At 43.9% G+C, this 22,695-nt stretch overlaps 1 protein-coding gene and 1 long non-coding RNA gene across 2 annotated transcripts in view; one reads left to right on the plus strand and one right to left on the minus strand.

Moving 5' to 3' along the window:
* thsd7ab (thrombospondin, type I, domain containing 7Ab) overlaps positions 1-22,695 on the plus strand; it is a 158,075-nt gene that overhangs the window by 57,196 nt on the left and 78,184 nt on the right. Inside the window, exons 3-8 of the mRNA XM_086217750.1 lie at positions 2,824-3,072; positions 4,407-4,591; positions 9,739-9,807; positions 13,718-13,873; positions 15,861-16,064; positions 20,975-21,169. Coding sequence (XP_086073876.1) covers positions 2,824-3,072; positions 4,407-4,591; positions 9,739-9,807; positions 13,718-13,873; positions 15,861-16,064; positions 20,975-21,169 — 1,058 coding nt within the window. The remainder of the gene's footprint in view (positions 1-2,823; positions 3,073-4,406; positions 4,592-9,738; positions 9,808-13,717; positions 13,874-15,860; positions 16,065-20,974; positions 21,170-22,695) is intronic.
* Positions 13,356-15,910, minus strand: LOC147252866 (uncharacterized). The gene is made up of 4 exons (XR_015118481.1): positions 15,722-15,910; positions 15,537-15,636; positions 14,847-14,973; positions 13,356-13,861 (listed from the first exon to the last, which is right to left on the minus strand). It is a non-coding gene; the product is annotated as an uncharacterized LOC147252866 (long non-coding RNA).

Raw genomic sequence — 22,695 nt, forward strand, 5'->3', positions numbered from 1 at the left:
CTTCCTCTGTCTTATTTGACCCTCGTGGTCCCGTCTGAAGAGACAGCTTCCCCATTCCCTGTGTCGACTGGAGAGACGCCCACCCGGGCCTGGCGGGCTCACAACAGCACCCCCCCCCCTCACACACACACACACACACACACACACACTCTCTTCTCCTTTTGTCATTCTTTGTTAATATTATTTATTCATTCATTTAAACTCTCTCATCCGTGGATTGTTTTAACTCAACGCTGGTTTTTTGTTGTTGTTGTTGTTGTTTTTTTCATTTGGATCCACCGTTTTATCTCCCTGGGTGACCCGGGTGATCCGTAGTGTTTGTTTTGTTTCGTTCTTTGTAAAATACTAAAACTCTTTATCTAAAGTTTTTTTTTTTTCCAGCAAGTAGAAGGATTCAGAGAGAACGTCCCTCCAGGGAGGCTGCATGGTTGAGCGTTAGCCAACATTAACATAATATCAGTAAAATTCATTCATAAATTTCCTTCCCACCAAAACGATGTCTTCCTGGTCGCTGATCCAGAACGTATTACTGATCCCGCTAATATCTGGCACAACAAATTCAATCAATACACCAAAAGTTTTCAGAAGGTGGAAGCCTTCTTTTTTTTTTCAACCATTTCAGGGAAATTTGACTGAACTTGTCCGACATGTTGAGACAAATATGCTAACAGCGACGTCAGGCCAAGGTCTCAACTGTCAAGGACCTCCTGCTTGATCCAGATCGCCTCGGTGTTTATCACTTCTTGTGATTCTCTCTCTTTTGTCTGCTTGTTTCACTTCCTGTCTTTGTCTGTTAGTCATGCTGGTCCACCACAGTTCCCAGTGCCTCTTTTCCAGTCAGCTCCTCGTGTTCTCCCGTTCCTGTCTTGTTGTGTGATTGAGTTCTGTTCCTCCTCCTCCTCGTCTTTACTGACTTGAGTCTGTCTCCTTCACTGAGTTTTGTGATTTTAGCTTCATTCTCCTTCCGTTCTTGTCCGCCTCAGCTCGTCGTCTCCCTCCTCCTCAACATTTCTGACTCCACAAAACCTGGCAACAATAAAACGAACAAAAGTCGAAAACTCCTCCGGGATCGTTTCTGTGGTTTTTCGTAATTGCGGAGAGTTATAATGTGTCTTCCAATTATTGCGTACATTTTTGTCGGATTGATGTTTTTAATAACATGCTTGTGTTTAGTCTACTTGCGCGAGCTCTCTGTTGTAGTGCATTGAGCTGTCTGGTCCACCGTACCGCAGTTAACAACTTTCAGACATCATCTTACTAATTTAAATCAGGAATGATTGCGTCCTCATTCTGTCTCAGTGAAGGAGATGAAGAAATAATGACTTCTTTGGCGACTTTGAAATCGCCATAAAAATGCTGGGGCGCACACACACACACACACACACACACACACGCAAACACACACACACACACACACGCAGCAACCGGCGAGAACTCAAAGGATCCAGTTGTAGTGAAAATAGGTCACTGGTTGCATTTGGGGTCTTTTTAAATCATCAGAGACAGGAAATGCGAGCTATCACCCTCAGTGCATCACAATCACTGTTTAAATTCCTCATTGTTTTCCTCTGATGCAAAATGAGCTGGCACGCCGCGCGTGTTTGGCAGGAAAACAAAACTATGATTTTTCACAGTGTCGCTTCAGAAGCACTTCAAAGACTGCAGAGGTGTTTTAATCTGCAAAGTCACCCGAGTTAGAGGGGGTGGGGGGTTGGGGGGGAGAAAAAACACAGTTTATGCTCCGTGCATACATTTCCTCATTTAATACTGAAATTCTGAGATGCTGGAGGTGAAGTGCGGTGGCAATGTCTAAATGAGAGGTTTCTAAATGAAGCAGAGCTGTAATTAGCACTAATAGCTCGTCAGCTGCGCGGCCTCAAGGGGAAAGACATCCAGACTGAGTAGCAGAAAGCAGTCGGCTTTAGTTAGAACAAATTTCTAATGATTCGGTGGGGCCCTAAAGAGGATGGGTTACTCATTAAATCTAAATGCTATTTAGATGATCAAAAGATGTGTGTGAGCTGTTGATCAGGGGTTGTTTTGGTTGTCTTGAGATGTAAGGATACACACACCATGCCACAGTCCTCCAGTTGTACTCCTGCTGGAGCTGATTGGGCTGTGTGTGTGCTAATGAGATGAGCTAATGACAAAATGTGGCGCCAGTCAAGGGCAAAGACACCAGTGGTCGAATCGCATGTGTGACACGTTCAAAGACTGTAACCTGTAGCTCTGAGGCAACTTTGCCCAGTGACTTTGAAACGGCAGCGAGAGGTAACTGCTAGTTTGAGCTTTAATTTGGAAAAAAACACCAACCCAAAACCTCATGTAATGAGGTGCGGTAGAAGTAAGCGTGCGGTGGTGCTGGAGTGAGCCCTAAAACCAGGAAATAAGTTAGCACTCATTGAACATTCAGCCCCCTCATCTCAAAGTTGGTGTTTGTTTTTGTTTTTTGGTTAAATGCTTGAAATAAGGTCTGTGTTTAAGGAATTTAACATGAGTTGATCATAGTTTTAACTTTTTCGTCGACAGCATAAAACATGACAGTAAAATCAGTGTTCCTGAATTTTGAATTAGTCTGGGAAAATGCTGTTGAGGACCTTGAAGTCATCATGATGACGCTGGTTGTAATTCCTCTCTCGCTCAACGTTAGCTTAGCACTTGTAAGGATTGCATTTAGAAGAGTGGGGTTCATTTCTGCAGATTATCCTGCCTCTCTTCACCACAGAGATTATTTTTGTAAATAGTTCACAATGTATTTCTACAAAAATCTCTGTACATGGATCAATAATCATGCTACTACCCTCTCGCTTTATCCTTTCTCAGTCTGTGCTCACCGAGGGATCAACCTCTGACCATCCAGTCCTGCGTCCTCCCTAAAGACTGCCAGATGACGGACTGGTCCGACTGGGGTCCCTGCTCCAAAATCTGCAGGGACTGGAAGTCTCCCTCTGGCAACCGTACTCGGAGCAGACAGGTGCTCCAGTTCCCCGTGGGCGAGGGGGCTGAGTGTCCACCGCTGGAGGAGTCGGAGTCATGCGAACCTCAGGGTGACAGCGTGCCGCCCTGCGCCACGTGAGTTCCCCCTGATGACAGGGGACAGGGCTGGGAGGACAGCAGGGGTCTGTAGGTTTCAGTCACATGTTCGGCTGTAATAATACCCTTGTCTTTACCTGCAGTGGTGTTAACACGCGCACACACACACACACACACACTCCAGGGATTCATGTGGAGCTTCGGTTTAAATACAGTAAAACCACGGTGCGAGCCTGTACATTCACTGTTAACTTCCCTTTACCCATATCACACAGCTAATTTGCTCTGGGTTGTCGTATGTATGTGTGTGTGTGTGTGTGTGTGTGTGTGTCTGTGTCTGTGTCTGTGTGTGTCTGTGTGTGTGTGTTTGTTGGGGGGTAGCATATGGAGATAGATTAGTTTAAGTGCTTGGGCTGCTGCCAGATAAGAGACAAATGGAGGGGGACTGTGAGGATATTCAAGCCCCACAAACTCCCACACCCAGACATTGGCAACATAAGCTCACAGTTTCCTCGTGTGTGTGCCGTGTTTACTCAGCCACCGCAGCTCTTCACGAGCCGGGTCAGTTGCGTGTCCATTCAGACTGGTCTTGTGTGTCTCGCTTGGATCGTGTTGGAAATTGCTCTCTTAATTTTTTTTGATTGCATTATAATCAGCAGACCTGTGTCTTTCAAGGTTGTAAACTACAGGTTATAAGCTCTTTTTCGATCCCTGGAGTGGCCACAGAAAGTTTCATTTTTCTTTTTATTGTGGATGTAGAGAGAGAAAACATTATTTTGAAGCCACAATATATAACTAGTCCTTCAATTTGGTTATGTTTCATAGTCTCACAATGATTTTTATCCCTCTATTTCTGCTAGAATAGAGCAAATAAATAACTTAATAGATATGTAAATAAAATCTGTCTTTGGCCAGTCCAGGGCTTTCATAAACTGACTGACCATAAAAGTAACATTTTCTTTGGATTTATGTTTTTTTTTGGATTTGTGGGGACGAAGTGGAGTTATTAAGTCGTTGACGTCCCTGAAATTTGTTGTAGATGTTCTGTGCTGCAGTAAACAGGCAGATAGGTGGCGCTGCGGTGGTTTGGGGACCTTTGTTGTGCACTATAACCCCCCCCCCCAACCAGAGATTGGGTGGTGATATCATTTCCTGTTTGTTCTAGTGTGGTCGACCTCTTCAACTGGAGGAGAGCACCTGAGGTTTCTGCTGCAGCACCGGATTTATTCTGGATTTACTTTGAGTTGCTGCTGTTCTCAGAAAACAGAATAAAATTCATGTGACCATCTAACACCTGCCCAAGATGTGCTCATACAGCCACGCCGCTCCCTCGTTCATCCGCCCATCACTGTCTCATGTCTCCTTCTCTTTAGTTACACCTGGAGAACCACCGAGTGGAGCAACTGCAGAGTTGACTTGTTGCTAAGCCAACAGGACCGTCGTCGTAGCAACCTCACAGGACTTTGTGGGGGAGGTCTGCAGACCCGGGAGGTTTATTGTGTCCAGGCCAACGCCGAGCTTCTTAAATACCTCAACGACCTCAGAGAAAAAGACAAAGGTAAAGAAAGACGGACATCTGAGAATAAAAACCTCCACCAGGAATGAAAGATTCTACCAAACCTGATGTGTTTCAGCGCGTTGCCTCAGAGTTTGATGGTTTCTCACAGTTTCCTACGTGTCAGCCACTTGGTATTGACAGGTAAACATGAGCTGAAGCGTCAGTTTCTGAAAAAAAAGACAGAACGATGCACCCTATAGAGTCACTGAGGCCAAAAGTCGCTCTTATTCTTCTGATCTTTTACATTCAGATCTAGAACGTGTTGGTATTCTGTGTTTATTTGCACTAAACACTGGTACACTGTGCAGTCAGCCTGCTGGTTGCTGGCAATTTCTGTCTTTTCTTAACATTCTACCACCAGTAGGAGTGATATAATTTGAAACTAATAGAGACAAGTTACAGAAAGATTACCACACGCTGTCGGGATTGCCACACCATGTTCATTTGCAGCATTTCAGCTGACAGACAAAAAGGCCTCATGAAAGTCTAGAGGTAACTGAGTCTGAAATACTAAAACCGTAAGAAATAGATATCATGCAGAGGTTGACATGCTCAAACCAATGATATGGAGTGAGATGATTGAGAAGGAGAAAATTCCCACTTTTCAGTATCACGTAACCAATGAAAATGCTCCAGTTCTCTCCCCCTGCTCCTCAGCGCAGTCACATGACCCTCTCTTACATCATGTCCTTAGTTTGACTTGCGAAAGAGTAACTCAGCATCAATATGGATCAAGTCTCACACACAGAGACAGCACCGCCCGACACAAGTCAGTTCAATCCCTCGGTGCTGCTCAAATAGGTTTGATCAAGGAGTGTTACATTACACGCAACATAGCCCCCCCCCCACTAACACACACACACACACACACGATCGGGGTAAAGATAATTGGGTATCAAACACTTGTAACAGGAGACTCAAGCCTACATGGTAACTCAACTCATGTCCAGATTTGCAATATCAAATTTTCACTTTAGTAATTTTTAATGTCTTCCAGTTTTCTGTTGTCGCAACACCATCACTGCCTCTTTCCTACCCGGCAACACCTGCTAACATCTGGCTCCTGTCTGCAGTGAGAACAGTTATGATCAGCTTTCAATCTCGATTTGAGTGCCCATGCAGTCGGTACACATGTGCTGCGGCTCCGACTGGAGCGCACTACTGACGCTCACTTCACACACCCGCATACGAGTGCTGAGGGCTCCAGTAGGCAATCACAGCTTTGAGCCTTTTTGTCATCTTGGCCACAAATATACAAAATATGAAAATACGAAGAAGGACAAACGGTAATCACCCAAACACAGTCACTGCCCTCCATACTTGCTGCTTTCTGTTAGAATGTTGGTTCATGATGCCGAACCACCAAAAAATAAAGATAAAAACAACGAAAGACAACTCATCTACTAGCAATGGAAAAAGGGACATTTTTGATTTCTCTAGTGGGTTGGCCTGGGTTTGGAGAAGCCGCGAGTATGCAGGTGTGTGCTGTCCAGCGAGAGTGTAACTGCTACTTTTATCTGCTGTTATTATCACCTTTCAGCCAAAAATCAGGAGCCAGTTAGAAGAGAAATTTGGCCACTCGTGAGTCCGGCTGGGACTCGTGGTCACAAGTGCAAAGGCCTTCAGTAGGGACAGTTGTCCAGCCGGCTTAGTGTCAAAGCTGCCCTCTTAAAAGCTGTGAAAGACATGAGGTGAGACTAAGCTCATGGAGTCCAGCTGTGCTGATTGCGTTGGAGAGACGTGAGACGCGCCTGTCGCCACCTGCTTCAGAAGTGGTGAGACACTCCTCTCAGGGAAGTCGCAGAGTTTGTGCTCGTATGCACATTTTGGAGTGCAGTTCAGTATTTCTGGTAGCGCTTAGCACGGCACTGAGAGTCATTTGTCAGTGACACGTGTGCGTTTAGTAAGCAGCGAGACTTCAGAACCGGTCCACTCAGCAGCGGTGCAGTTTTCTGGGTGTTTGTCCATCATGAGGAAGTGTGAAGTCTTCCTCCTTGCGCGTGTCTGAGTTTGCAGGTGAAGAGCTCTGAAAAGCTCCCTGCTTCAGGTTTTCTCTCTTATTTCAAAACTAATCAGTGTTGTAGTGTTATTGAGCAGAAGTATGAATTTATGACATGGTATTATTCAGCTTCTGAGTGTTTGTACTTGACTTCATCACTTCGTGTTGAGTGAATGCCCTTTCTCTATAACTGCTGCATTAGCGTTAGTCCTTCAAATCGGCTTCAATCAAGTTTCTGATTACTGTTTTGAAAAGAGATTCAATTGTGAACCAGGTTTTAAACGTAGGAATAATGCAAGTGGCTCATTTAAAGAGACAGTTTGGTCCGAGTGGAGAGTTCTCAGTCGTATTCAGGGTTAGGCTGCTGATGCACTGTTGGCCCTGCTGCTGCTCTGTTCATAGGTGCATCCTTGAATATTCCCAGATAGGGGGTCCTGGTCCTTTGAGGATTTAGAGGGATCCTGGGCACTGGAACAGTCCTTCAGTTGGATTCAATGTAGTCGCATCCATGAAATATGAACCTTTTTTGGTTCCTCTCCCGCGGCTGAGAGACACCCCGAGGCCTGGATGTTAGCAGCAGTATTAATGCACCGGACAGGCGAGATAGGGGAACCTAGAAGGAGTTCAATTTAGTAAAAAGGGCTTACAAAAAGTTTTATGGGGGACAAATGGTTTCCAAAGTTATCTCAGGCCTCAAGCCTACACTTTTGGTGGGAAATCCTGAAGTAAAAGATGATATTCTGATCGAAGAGGTCAGCGGTAATTTCTTCGGCACAGCAGTAGGATGTGGCTATCTACAAAGCCCTGATTGTGTTTTCAAGCTGGTGCACAGCTTTTGTGGAACACACAACCACAGAACCAGCTGACAGAGTTTCACCTGAAAAGCAAGGGCAGTGACAATTTCCAGATATTTTGAAGCGGTTTCTTCTGGGTGGCGGTGCCTGTGAGATCAGGTGTTTAGTCGTGCAGCTTCATTGAACAGCCTGTGAGCTAAATTAATGTTGTTATATCAGTCAGTGATGAACTGACATTTATTTGCATTAATATGCTGCAGCTTATTACATTTGATTGCTCTTAATATTTCTTGAAGTCTTCTAATTGACTAGTTTGTGTGTTGAATAAATGTAGACAGATTTTAATAGATGACTTTTGAAAAGAAAAAAGCCGGCGGTTCATTTGTTATGCCAAAGCAATGTTTCTCTCTGAATTTTAATTGATTGTCAGTCCTCTGGTAGTCTGTGCATCAGCCCTAATTAAAGAATAATGAGTCTGGTAGCCGAGACTGAATCCGCTGACAGTTCCAGCAAACACCTTATATTCTATAGGTATGAGATATTATGTTTCCTGTCTCCCTCCTTCTCTCTTGGGAGTAACAACGTGCACGTGTCCGTACCAAAGCTACCGCGATCACCGAAAGTGATTCATAACTACAATGATGTGAAGGGTGTGTTGCCGGGGCGTCCTGTGCAGAAATGTAGGAGACTTGTGTGTGAGTGTCTGCACAGGCAAGCATGTACAAAGTTCTTATCTTCTTGGCACAGGAGTTCTCTCCGTTGGGGGGTAATCTTCCAGCATACCACTGAGACAGGGAGGCAGACAGTCAGTCAGTAAAGTTTGCAGCAACCGGCGCTCTGTCTCCCTCCGTTTCATACATAAATATCAGCATGCAAAAGGGCGGACGATACCTGTAGGCCAAGATCTGGAATCAGCTTACCACCTCCTAAATCTTAACCTTAATCTGTATTGGGGAGTAGCTCTGGTCTGACCTGAGATCAGTATCACAGCCTTAGTAGTGTCGTGCAGCTCTTCCCCAGCTAAGACTGCAGGACTTTGGGTTTATTCTGTGGAGCCACTGAAGAGTATAGAACTGTAAATCTAAATAACATACACAGGAGGAGACAAGTCAGAGCCAGAGGAACGTATTTACTCGTGTCAGCTTGGAGTGTCGTGAGAGGTTGAGCCTGAATGTCCGCCAGTGACCAGTTATGAGTGGGAAAAAGTATTAGTCAAACAAGCAGCTATAAAGCCCCCTAATGTTTCTGTGCAGCTGCTTCAGACAAGGTTGTTACCCGTCCCAAGGACTGTTGTTGGCCATTAGCAGGATGCACCTGTCAGCACTATTTCTGGACTTGTCGTAGAAGATTTTCCATCAAATTCCCGGAGTCCAGCACGTTCATCGGTTTGAAGAAAAACATTCTGTTTCCAGAAACGATCTTGATTGTATTCAGGATCTGTGATGATGAACTGATGGTTGATATCACCCCCCCCCCAAAAAAAAATAGTGTAATTTGATGAAATGAGGTGTGGTGATGTAGTTATTGTGTTTTTTATTTAACAACTGTGAAGCTCCAGCAGATACAACATTACGTATGGATGTGTTCACAGTGTAGAAGAGCAGTACCTTCTGATGGCCACCAAGTTAATGTCAAACTGGCCTTTGAATGTCAGTAGACCTGTGATACGTGGTGGCCAGTCGCCGCCTCTCTAAGCTCCAGCTTGAGATTTGCTCAGTTCAGATTTACACAGGTAATTATTTTAGGTTTTCATTAGCCGAAGAAGTGTTGGCTGGTGGTCTTGGATGGAGCTGGTAGTTGTTTCTCCTCCCTCCAATTTCTATGTTGTGCAGAGCTAAGCTCATCATGCCGGCGCTTCCATACTGAGGAATAGACAGCAGATGTGAACATTTTCGAAATGTGTTTGTTTTTTTTCAAGCCCAGAGGGACTCACGTGTTGAGAGTGATGGGTACACTCTGTTAATTTGCATCAAAGGTCCATGACAAGTCTGTGTGTGCAGCTGAAAACGCTCTCTTTACATCACCATCATCAAAATCGGCAATTTGGTGCGATGACACAGCAAAAATCCCTGTTGCGTGGTTCTCCATGTCAGAAGAAAAGGTTCACCAACAGAAATGATCTCTGGTCCGACTAAAGACGCGAAGGACACAAAGACACATGTAATCCCATTCCTGTAGCATGCAGTGCTACGGACGCTGGTGTCTGGAGCCTCTGCAGCCACTCCTGCTGCTGATTCTCTGCTTGTCTCTGGTTTGTTGTCTCCCCACGTTTGCATTTGTTGTGTTTGTTTGATAGTGCGTCTGGCTCCCCAGTGTGTGCGTAGCTAATAGTGCTATCTCCCCTGTAATTGCAGCAGGTCAGACCCAAAGACAGCCGAAGCCTAGTGCCCCCCCCCTCCTCTCCATCACCTTCCAGATTACAGGTAGGTGCTTTTTAGTCCTGCTGATAATGAAGCCCCAGTCTCTCCCTCTCTCTTCCTCCTTTTCCTCTCACCACTCCCACTCTCATTGTCGGTGTCATGTCCTCTATCCTTCTCTCCTCCTCTCCTCTCCCAAAGTTGGATCCCACTTGAATGGATCCCAAAGAAAATCACAAACTGCTTCCAAAATTCCTTACTCGTGTGCTCTACGCTAACATTGGACGTGAGATTTTTTTGGGGTTTTTCTTTTTGCTTGTTGTGTCAACACTGCCGTTGCAGATGAGCCGCTCATGCTGCACCTGAACTGATGTGCATCCTGTCAGTTGCTTTTCAAGAATACGAGACGAGGCTGAGAACACTGGCATGTCCTTTTATAAAAGATCTACTTCATTTTTGTTATCCTTCATTTTCATTTTTGAAGAAGGCTTATATATATATATAAGAATATTGTAAAATGACACATCTGATGAGGTTCGTCCGTCCGTGGAGGTAGAGGGGCACTCGTAGCAGGAGGCAGAACGTTTCTGGGGTAGAGGACTTAAACGTATGATGTAGTCTGGGATTCTAGGACGCAGTGGTTGTCGGAGGGAAAGGATTAAAGTCAGGGGTTATTCTCTACTGCTTCAGATTCATTTTCTAATAAGCTACTTTTGCATTGTGTTTAAGTGTGCGACTTTCCTCCTTCCAGCTTGCACCTCCTTTCTCCTTTCCTGCATCTGAGGTATAAAATACATGGAAATGTCATCTCTTAAGAAAAATAAATGCCACTCATTGCAGAGCGTTATTGCCAGAGTCAACCAAGTTGAAGCTCTGTATTTTCTTTAAAAAGTGAGGCAGCAGAGTTGAAAGGACTGTGAGGAATACTTTGTTCCTCCACAAACAGAACATGGATAGTTAAACATGACATTTTTCTCTGCTGCATGAGGGAGTTTTTTTTTCTTCTTTTTTTTTTTCTCAACAATTGTAAATGTAGTACACAGGAGCACTGGCTATAAAACCGAGGAATGAAGAAGCGGGATATAGAAATTTCATCACATAGAGACCAATACTCAGCTTTGTATTAACAAATGGATTGATGTTCAAAGATTGAAGTCAGTGTAGTTCCCCAATAAGACGTGGATTAACAGTGGCTCAGCAAACTCACTATTTGACTTTTAGTGTATTTGTAAGAGGAATTAAGCATTTTGCATTTCAAAAGCCCCACTTGCCTTCCCTTGTACAGTTCTGAGGGAATTATGATTCAGCTCTCCTGTCTACGTGAGACATTAAGCTCTTGGATGTCTTGTAGAAGCAGTTGGAAGACAGGAACTAAAGTGTCTCAGGTTGAACATGTGAGGAGATTTTGTTTTTGTGAATCACCAAATATTCGCTATGGGGGAAAAAAAAAAAAAAAAAAAAAACTTCCACATTTGAAATGCATCACTTAATACTTCAAAAATGGAGATCACTGCATCCTTGTACTTTGTAGAGAAAAGTCGAAGACTTTGTCTGATTTTTTTTTTCTCTTTTTTTTTCCCACTTTTAAGTGCAGCCACTGATGTCTTGGGGGGTTTGTAATATCCTAAACAGACACCACAGCAGATGGTGCCAGCTCAGTCGTTCTCCAGCACAATCAAATGAGAATAATCATTTTTTTAAAAAGGCTTTTTTACAGTAACAGGTGTTGGTGGAGCCCCAAAATGAAAAGACTAAAATATTTCTGAGTGATCGTAATGCTTTGATTAAAAGTGTAAACGTTAGATTACATTACAACGTTTGAGGGAGTAGGACAGGAAACAGTGGCCTCCGCTCAGAGCTCAGGGGAGGAATTCACCAGTGGCTGGTGGCTCCTTCAAAACTATTCAAAGTTATTTATATTTAGCTAACTTCTCCTCACTAAAATAACTTTCTGTATTATTTCTCTCCATAAGAGCCTTTGATTAAAAGTGTGTCGCGATTAAATCAATTTTACGTGTTTTTTTATTATTTCAAATTATTATTTAATAATCATTACGTCGACTTCCGCGGGTGCGTGCGTGCGTATGTGTGGGGGGGGGGGGGCAATAAATGAAAGGATAATCAGAGGTATCTGGGGCTGGTGTCCTTATTTCACACAAAATGTATAATTTACCTTTCAAGTCATATTTAGGTGTCTTGATTTTGGGTTTTTTGGTTTTCTGACTCCAGAATTCAGAAAACCTCAGCAGCCATGTTTTTAGCTTCAAGCTAACCAAGGATGAATGCTAACAACAACAAAACTGTCTAAAACATCAGTTTACAAACTCTCAAACTCACTGTCCAGTCTGATCTCAGTCAGCTGGTCACACTTGTTCAGCACATGGCTGGAAACAGAAGCGGATCATGCCGGATGATGCGCTTGACAACAGGTTGTCATGACAACAGCGCTGCCCGATGGCAGTAGTATTAGCAGAGGAATACCGCTCTGCTACAGTGCGAATATATTTCAAGCATGTTTTCTGAAACAAGAGTTCAGGGGTGGTGACTTGGCCTCCAAAGTCTCCAGATCTCAGAGGTTCTTTTTGAGTGTGCTGGAAAAAACAAGCCCAATCCCTTTAGGGCCAACCTTTCAGCTTACGGGTTAAAAGTGGAGCCACTGAAGTCTGGGTGCTGGATATCAGGGAGACCATCAGGGGTCTTGTGGAGCCTAGGCCTGGATGGGTCTGAGCTGTTTTGGTGGCAGGAGGGGAACCTCTCAAGTCTGTACAGTTATGTAAGTCATTCGTTCAACCCTCCGATACGGATTTAGCAGCGTCTGGTTAGATTTAGGTACCTAAAGTTAGGGTTGCAAAAAGGTACGGGTTCAAATGAGCACAGTTTTGACAGCCGGCTCCTGCTGCAGCAGCACGGCATCCACGCCCCAATCATACGGCATCCAAATATCCAATAAACACAGCCGCTGCTGACACGAGTCTCCTGCATGGCAGTCGCCCTTCTGTCAGTCTGTTCACCATTCCCTCCACCTCAGTATACGGATCTCTCCTCTTTTATTAACGCCGTGTGACTCACTACTTTTGTGTGATCAGATTACAGGTCATTTTATGCGCTCAATCCTCTGAGAAGGGCAGACGGGAACTTCCACAAAATCAATGTTTTGGCTAGCTGCAAAGTGCATTCCTCCTGTCAATCATCAGTCCCCACGACTGAATAAAAACAAAGGGTGTAGATGAACCCTCTGTACAGTGAGCTGGAGGATGCAGCGGCTCTACATCAAAGTGGCAGTGACAGCAACATACATATAACATGTACCTGCATAAATGCATCAACTCTTCACCTTCACAAACACCTCAGGTGTCTTGGATCACGCTGCGCCTCAGCAGACAGTCCTCAGCTCAGTTGTCAGCATTGGGCCCTGCCCTTCGATTGCGTCCCTCCTTTTTATTTCGACAAAGTTCCTCAGTGCGAGTTCAGTCAGGCATGCACTTCCAGTTGCATCATGGAGATGGTGTTCTAAATCCAACATGACGTGTCAGGGGAAAGTAGATGCCAAATTACTCCTCATGGAATAAACATGAGCCAAGACACTGTCACAGGTGTCTCACACCTTTAGTGTTGTATTGTTGTGTACTCCCGCGTCTCAGCGGAGAGGCTGTGGGCAGGACTCCACAGCGCTTTATGTTGCTCACATAAGAGTCATTGCTAATTTATCATTCTGACATGCTAACAGCCAGGCAATAAACAAAACAAAGGAATAATGGTGTCTCCTTCACAGGCTTTTTTTCCCCCCGCTGTTGTTCTGATCCACTCTCTATAGGGACTCTAATGCCAGGGATAAAAGTATAGAGGTATTTTGGTGTTGCTGTTTTAAGGCTGGTCAAAACGCCTCGCATAAAGACAAATCACAAAAGGATCAAAGTAAAACCGTCTAAATTTATCTGCAGCTTATTTTTACGCTCTCCTCTGTTCGTTCACTCAGCGTCCTGCCCCGTGGAGAACAGGCTGTGTGAGGGTCCCATTCCCAACATGTCCCAGCAGTGCCATATCCCCTGTCCCACTGACTGCGAGGTGTCTCCATGGGGGGCCTGGGGTCCGTGTACTTTTGAGAACTGCGATGACCAGGCTGGAAAGAAAGGTAAAGTGGTGATGCTGTGAAAAGCTGCACGAGTGCAATGCTTTGCTGTTGTACAAATTGGCTTTCACAAGACTCCCAGAAATAATTTTCATGACATAAAACTGCATGAGAAGCTGCGAATGTAGTATATATATATATATATATATATATATATATATATATATATATATATATATATGTGTATATGTATATATATATATATATGTGTATATGTATATGTATGTGTATATGTATATGTATATATGTATGTGTATATATATGTATATGTATATATGTGTATGTATATGTATATGTATATATGTATATATGTATGTATATATATATATATGTATATATATTTAAAATTACTGTACAAATGTCACAGAAATGTTTTTATAAATACATTTTTGTTATCACTTTTCACTTATTTGTTTGTTTTCTATTATCATATAAAATGGGTTGAAGGTACTGGCAGCAACTATCTCAGGCCTTTTGTATTTTTATTTTCCCTTAACTAAGTCTGCTCTCCCCTCACTGGCATTAATTTCCTTTTTAGCCCTGTCAGATATTATTACCGTGTTGGAAGCGACCTGCCAATCAGCCGCCATCCCTCCTCCGCCTGGTGCTCTGATAACGTCTGACTGTTTTTTTCTCTGTGCTGAAGCAGCAGTGACCCCTTCCTTCAGTCTGTTTGTTTACACTAATTATACCAATTAATTAAAACTAGATGTTGTTGTGCACTTTCAAAAGCGTCCAGATAGATACTCTCCTCAAGAACAAATGGTTGTAAAAGTTTTGCTGCTCTACTTTCACATTCAAATGCTGCCTGTGCTCAGCGTTCACGTCAGGCAGGACAGTACAACACTGTAGAAGCACGTACTGTAACTGCGGCACAGCTCGACGGTGAGGTTCCAGAACTGACCACCCCAGTCATATTCACCCTAGAGGAGTTAATTATTAGCTCGAATGTGGTCACGAACCGAGGGCGACTCACTTCTAGAGAGCAGGCTGTCAAACAATGGTGTCCACTCCTCCAGAGGACTCACGTTTGGAGGAAAACAACTTCGCCCCAGTCCTTCAGTGCTTGACGGCGAAGGCTGCTGCCATGGCCATTTTGAGTCCTGCAAGCACTCGGGGGAACCAAATGGTCAATTGTTCATTCAGTGGGGTTAACACAACAGCGCTGGGTCAGCGATGGAATTCGCGACTCAAGATAATTATGTCGGCAGTCTTGTACTCGTGCCATTTTATCAGTTTACCTGCTACAAATGCAGAGAATCCAAAATTTAGAGGTGAACATTCATCTGCTCGCTGTCTGACCTGCTACCAGGTGGGGAATTCTTAATTGAGGACGAATTTGCTGAGTGGGAAACTGACCTCTGTTCTAAAATGACGACTTCAGTTCTAAAGCTGTCCCCTTAGAGCACATAGTAACACATGGACTGTATGTGTGTGTGTACTTATATCTACACATATACAAACACACATATATACATATACACACACATACACATACATATATAAAGAGAATATAGACACAGTTTTCATTTTTAATTGTATACTAGCTGTAACGTTAGCATCTAGCTAAGTACAGGGCTGAATAGTTGACAACTGAAGGTCTTCTGGTTAAAAATACATGGGCAGTATACCATGTCCTAGACTGCACTGCAGCCATGAAATGTACCTGTTCATAGCAGTTGTAGTGGCAGCCGTGCATTCATGGGCTGGACTTCTGCATGACTTGGCTGATTGGACTGCTCGTGTGCGCCGTTCCTGAAGCAACTCTGGAAAAGAAGGCCAGCAGTCGGTGATTTTCTGCTTGCATGGAGCTCCCATGTGGAAAATTCAGCCAGGTTTTCACGTATTTACAGTCAGATTATTGAGGTCAGTTTAATCAGCCATCAAGCCAAAACCATCATTAGCATCTTTTTTCACACGAGCGACGTTTTTGCCAGGTTTGCCGCTTGTTACGGCTGTGCTTATTTACACACTCCTGCCTGTCCTGCAGGTTTCAAACTGAGGAAGCGCCAGATCACCAATGAGCCAACAGGGGGGCCTGGAAACTGTCCGCACCTGGTGGAGGCGGTGCCATGTGACGAGCCCAGTTGTTACAACTGGCAACTGGTCAGTCTGGATCAATGCCTTCCCGATGACCAGAAGCAGTGCGGCCCGGGCACGCAGCTCACTCAGGTCCGGTGTGTCAACAGCAACGGTAAGATAGAGGCATGCTGGGTCCTTTATCAAATAGAGGTTTCGCTGAGTGAGCTATTTTAATTGTGGCTGTAGGTTAAGCCCCACCCTTTTCCTGAACACAGACCGATTTATTACCTCTTCATATTTATTCTTTCTGAGGCAGTATTTATGGATGCCATTATCAAATTCATTCCCTCTTGCCAACTTTCAAATCAAGGAGCAGCTTTGCATACATATGAAATAAATGATGTGTATACACACACGCACGCACACACACACACACACACACACCAGGCGTGAGCCTGTCAGTTTTCAGCCGCACCCGCCCACCCACTACTCATCTGTCGAGAGTCATCTCTCCCCTCTTCATTTGACCCAGCTTGACGTTAGCAGGGCAGCTAGCAGGGTTTTGTGTACCACATTCAGTTTTATTTGTAAACATGGTACACAACTTCCCTCTGATCTTTTCGGCTTCATCTTGTTGCTTTTGTTCCTTAGCGGAGTGAAGGAGGAGTGAGTCCTCAAACCTGCAGCCTCACAGCCATACAGGACGAGTCTCCAAATCTCTGATACAACTCATTTTTGGCTGAATCTGTTTACACACCTGCACATTAATGTATACAATTTATCCTTCACAAGCTGCATTGCACATGACTTAGGGCCTGTTAATGGTTTAGTACAGATTACGGGTGGTTAGCTGTAGCTGTAGCCTCGTGTGCTGGTGCTGCTCCCTTCAGATGAACCTCGTTTCTGCTCTACGTCTTTTTAACCCCTTCCAGGGACATTTCCCTCTAAATTTACAGAGTTTAGCCTTCAGGATTCCAGAAATGTGACCAAAAATAAAGCACATCCTTTTCTCTCCGCTCTTCTGTTGAGTGTCAGTTTGAGATGCGATGAAACTGTGCTTTATCTTAGCTGTTGTTTTCATGGCCATGTCTAATAACCCGTGGAGCAAACAGTGTTTTTATATGCAAATGATTAATTAAGGGGGTGCCTACATGGAGATGGGAGTGGAAATCTGGCTCGTGCACTTGCATAAAAGATCACAATGACTGAGAATTATAAAAAGAAACCTTGTGGCTTTATAAATCTAATGAAAAGAATGTCTATGCACATCTCTGCCTTTTAGTCGTGAATCTACAGAGTTTTATGCCTCTGGCCCTAGGTTGCCATTCATCAAGTTTGTGAACAGTTCTCTCTCGACTCCCCGTTCCTCCTCTCTTTTCTCAGACTTTAACGTTTGCTTGATTCAGTGTTGCCACCTCTCTCACGCTGTCTCTCTCATTACAGTCTCCCTCCCTGCACGCACAATTAAACCCTATTCGCACTAAATCAAATAAATCCCGGTGTTTCAGGGTCCTGGAGTAGTGTGTGCCCTTTGCTGTTCCTGATTTTTACTGCTACTTATGATTGTAAATCTCAAATACATGGGGTGGGGGTGCAGAGAGAGTTTCTGGGCCTGGTGTAGACAAACGAGAGACCAAATAAGGTTTTATTGATCTTTATTGAGTTTCTTCTTTCAGGCAGGGTCTAGATTACAGAGCATGTTTATTTATTCATCATGTGAAGTTAGAATGTGCTGCAGCCGAATCTTTTTCACTTCCAAATATACTCACTAAATCTTGGCGCGGTGACTTGGTTCATGTATTCCCCACTAGAGAAATTGATTTGTCCTTCGAACGTCTCCTGCAAATCTTGTTCATGCATCGACTGCAGATAGTCAGAGAGGCCGGTCCAGTGGATACTCGCCCTCGTACTGCAGGTGCTACAGAAGCTCTGCACTGTTCTTTTGCCCCTGATTTCACTTGATTGATCCACCCACCTCCAATCCCTCATCTGATGAAAATTGATTTGTTCTGTTTGGATTTTCGCTCCGCTTTGCGCCTCAGAGATTTTTCTCTGCGGTGTCGGCTGTATATTTTCTCCGAGTGTGACCCAGTCAAAGAAGGAAAGGCCACCCAGCCAGGCCCCGCACAACACCTGAAGGTTGATAAAAATGTTATTGAGACTGGTGATTGATATTATCCATGCTGACTGCCTGCCCACTTAGACAGACAGAGGTTTCCTCTCTGATGGTCTGCCTCTCTTAACTCTGTTCTTTCATGTTTTCTCTCCGTGAGCCTGAAAACTGCTGCGGCTCTTTGTCACTTCGTATTTTCATGCCTTCTTGTGTCGGTCATTATTAGTTTAGCACGTTTATGTCAAAGCGACATCTCAAGGCGGAGTAAGACTCAGTCTCGACTTCCTCATCTGCTTGAAATGTGTAAAATCAACCACAGGAGGGTTTACATGTTTCTGGATGTATGTGCTGCTTTCAGAATAACATATCAGCTTAGTTCATGGCAGCACACGAGGCACATATGTAGGCTCATATAAACCACTTATAGTTTGGACTGAAGCTTATTAATGAATCATGCAGGATGATGTAAAAATGTGGGAATCCTTCGTGAATTCGCTTTTTCCGCTGGGGAGACCACTCGACTATGGAGATGGACTACGAAAACCAGAGTTCATCAATATGAAAGTGTCATCCATGAATGTGGTCATATCAAGCTGCCATGTCAATATGCAAAGCGCGTGTGAAATGTTTTTGAATAATTTCTGTGGTGAGGTAAGTCCCGGAATGTTGGATCAACCTCCAAATATCAGGGGAGTCGCTGGTGAGTTGTCGTTGTAGCTGTAGGGTCTAAGCCGTGACCCACTCGTGTGACCTATGCCGTGGATGGGCATTTACCCAGGTGCGGCCGCCACGATGCTATTGCACAGAGAAAACTCTTGTTGGAGGCATATTCTTTGCTAAAGGTCATGTTGTGTGTGTTCCAGTAGATTTTGCCCTCTTGAAGGCCTCACATCCTGAGAGCTGGCGTGGAGATGTGCAGGGGGAAATGCCATGTTAGCATGCGTGTTCTTCCATCTTTGGTCTGGTCTCTGTGGATGTTACACATAGTTTAATTTTCAAGGACGTGTGCGTCGGGCTACAACTTAGAGATTTGTTGATGCAGTTTGTGATGAAACACAATGTGCAAATGAGTAAAAACCATTTACTCCTCCTCTCCACTCTCTTTACCAACACAAGAATTAAATCCCTTTTATAAAGAAGTTCCTGGGTGGTATTAACCAAAGGTCATGAAATGAGTTTTCTGAAACTCCAAATCCCCATGTTTGCTCACCCGGTCTGTTCTCTGATTGCTCCGTGCTGACTGATGTCAGTTAACCCGCTGCGCTGTCATTCTCGACACAGAGCCCTCACATGCCGCTGGTTAGGGGACGTTGTGCAATGTTGAGAGGTTTCCAGTTAAGATAATCCCTGTCAGCTGTGTAAAGAAAACAAGCACAAGCTCACCGTTGCTGGTGGGGAGGGGAGGGCAGTTGGCGTTTGCCATCAATTAATACACACAGCTGTTCATCCTCCCAGCTGCTCTGCACAACTCTTTAAGGGTGACAATGTCATTTTGGCAATAAACCTCTGGACAAGTCAACTTTTTTGAGTAAGTCTTTTTTTTTCCTAATTTTCTTAGATAGTTGCATTATGGAACATACTTTTTTTCCCCACCCTATTCTTATTCTTGACAGACACGCCCTTCTCTGCTTCTGATTGGCTATTGCTCATTGCCTTCCAGGAGTCCTGTGATTGGATGCTCTGGCTTGTGCTCGTTGCCCAGGTGACCGAGCATGTTGCCATGCATGCAGCTCCGTAGATGATCAGCTAAAGCGAATTCACCTATGGAACTGTAGCTTTAAGGGACGTAGTCATTGCTGTTTCATCTTCTACTGAATTGTAGCGGGTTAGACAGGTGTGAAACAAGGCTCCTGCACGCCTTCAGCACCTTTGATAAAAGAGCTTTTAGCAGATTGACTTGGCGCTTTGTTATTCAAGTATTAACTTGGTGTCGGTCCACACCGTCAGCATAGCCTTGTAAGGGAAACATGAGAGAAATAAGCTTAACATCAGTTTTAGCTTTTAGCCGATCGTCTCTGGCTCTCGGGCGCCGCCCATCATCCAGTCACAAGACGCCTGGAAGGCATCGAGTACGAGCCAATCAGAAGCAGAGAAGGGCTGATTTTAGAAAATAAAACGACGCATTGCACAGTTGCTCGTTGTGTATGCTTGTCTGACTCTTGCATACACAGTATCCAGAGTAATACACTGGAGGAGTTTCATTGAAAAATATACTTTGCTATACTACCAGTACAATTTACTCTACTTGGGATAATGTGTATCACTCTGTTCTGATGACTTTGAAGGGGAAGATATCAGTCAGATTGTCACAACTCATCTACTTATTCTAATATGATGTAAAAGTGTCGAGTGTGAGTTCAGTGTTGTGATAATGAGAAATTCACTGGAACTCCTTTAATATTAAATTAATACGCGTGTGGTTTTTCCTTCTCTCATTCTTTCTTTTTAAAGTCTTATAAAAGGACACAGTATATTTTTTACAAGGGAAGGTGAAAGAGAATTATATAAAAGCCCTCCAGGGGCTTGGATAGGGCCACTCAGCACTGCAGCATATTACCTGAAATAATTACTGCAATATATGCAATTTATATGTACCAATAACTTTGGACTTGTTAAAACCAGGGTTATAGTTTAACATAGTACTCAGTGACAGCGCATCCCATAAACACCCATCTGTTACACAAATATAATGACACACGTGCACTCTCCTATATGTATCTTATCTATTCATCCAGCCGTATATTTTCTGTCTTGATTTATTGGGACATCATTATTATTTTTAACAATTTTGCTGTTGTTTCTGAGTAACTATGCAGGAGCTGTCATGCTTTTCTCCTGATTACATAATTAAAACCTGTTGTTAACGAGATGTCACCCTTTATAAGATTTATATCAGAGAGCTTCGGAATCTGATCGGGGGACAGAGTTTTATTCCAACCTTGACTCTGTGTCATCTCCCCCTTCTACAGGCGAGATGGTCGATAGAAACCTCTGCTCGTCCACGCCAGCGCCAGAGCCCGTGACCTGTGAGGTGCCTTGCTCAAGGGACTGTGTCCTCAGTGACTGGACAGCCTGGTCCACTTGCTCTCAGACCTGCTCTAGCAAAACCATCGAGGGAAAGCAGATGAGGACCCGCTCCATTCTGGCGTACAACGCTGGAGAAGGTGAGTCTCCACCTGCCGGCGCCGTTGTGTATTTAATATATGCGGATGATAAGGGCTGAATATTGGTTTAGTCATGGCCTTTCAAGTCGTCCTTTGCTGTCACTCACTGAATGTCTGGATTTCACACTTGTCTGCATGTGCATTTGTCCTTATCTCAAACAGGCTGCTTATCGGTCCTGGTGATTATTTCCGTTGGTCTGTCTCATCGGCTGACACTCACTATTTATCTGTTTCTAGATCATTTCTCTGCAAATGCTTGTTCTGGCTGGTTCGATTGTCTCTCTGCATTTGTTTGTCTGCTTGTCTGTTTGTCTTTTTTGTCATGTCACCCAACATTCCCCTCCTCTTATCTGGATGTGTGTTTTCTGCACAGTCACGGCGATGGTTGTGGCGTGGATCACAGTGATGGAGGGTAATTAAAGTTGGCTGGTAGCTGTTTTAAACCTCGAGCTGTATCTCTGCAAATACGAAAGTAGTTGTTATAACATGGTTTCCTCTTAAAAAAAAAAAAGTGAAAATTATCATAAAAGCTTCAGGGTAACAAATAAATTAGAACTTTAGTGTGTGTAGTAGCTTGTATTTCATGTTTTTCTGCAGTAGCATGAGTTCATGTACTGAATTTTGTTACATTAACATGTCAACGTATCTCTGCTTAAAGGTCTTACACGGGTGCCGAAGTTTCCAGAACTTTTTGGTAAATCTTCAGACTAAAAGTGTGATTGTTTTGTTTGTAGTAGCTGTAGAGTAGTGTAGGAGTACTCCCACGGGAAAACTCAGTCTGACTGTGTACTGCACTACAAATCACTGACTGTATAAAAGTGAAATGAGTGAAAAGTGAGATTTAAAGACGCCTTGAACTTGCTGTGTTCATCGGGGGTGCAGAGAAGTCATGACAAAATGCTCAGGCAATTTAAGATGTTTTCGGTTCGTCCATTCATCCATTCATTGTTTTATACTAGTGAATATGATATCCTAGTCACCTCGTTCGAACCGTCTCCAAATTTGGTACTAAAGTTCACTTTGCCTGACCGATGTTTTCACTTCGGAGGTCAAAAAATCACCTCAAAAGAGGTGAAGTAGAGCTCAGAGAATCGATGGATTCATTCAAGTCTTCTTCAATACCGTATGATGTGCACTTGGGAAATACAGTCTCATTTCGAGTCAAATTGATGATGGAGCAGGTTATGCATCGCCACCTTGTGATTGACAGGCTGCCTCCATGGTGACCGGGTACTGTCGATCCACCCTCTTCTTCAGAAATGGCCACCTGTGATTTCTGAGAGGTGAAATGATGAAAATGAGTTGGCAAACCAGCAGGTTCCTAGACACCGTCAATGGCGGAGACGCGTATTTTTGGAGCACTCAGAGAACAACACCTGAAGGAAGCTGCGGCTCTCTGTCGCAGCTTCAGGGAGGTTTATCTGTTTGGTTTTTAATTCCTTGAAAGTTTTTTTTCTTCTTTTTTTTTTTTTTTTTTGCTTCTGTGTTGTATATTAATGAAAAACCTGCTGAAACTGCAGGAATTC

This window comes from Aulostomus chinensis, chromosome 11, assembly GCF_037954235.1.
Source record: "Aulostomus chinensis isolate RoL2024-O1b breed Wild chromosome 11, RoL_Achi_v1.0, whole genome shotgun sequence".
Lineage (NCBI taxonomy): Eukaryota > Metazoa > Chordata > Actinopteri > Syngnathiformes > Aulostomidae > Aulostomus > Aulostomus chinensis.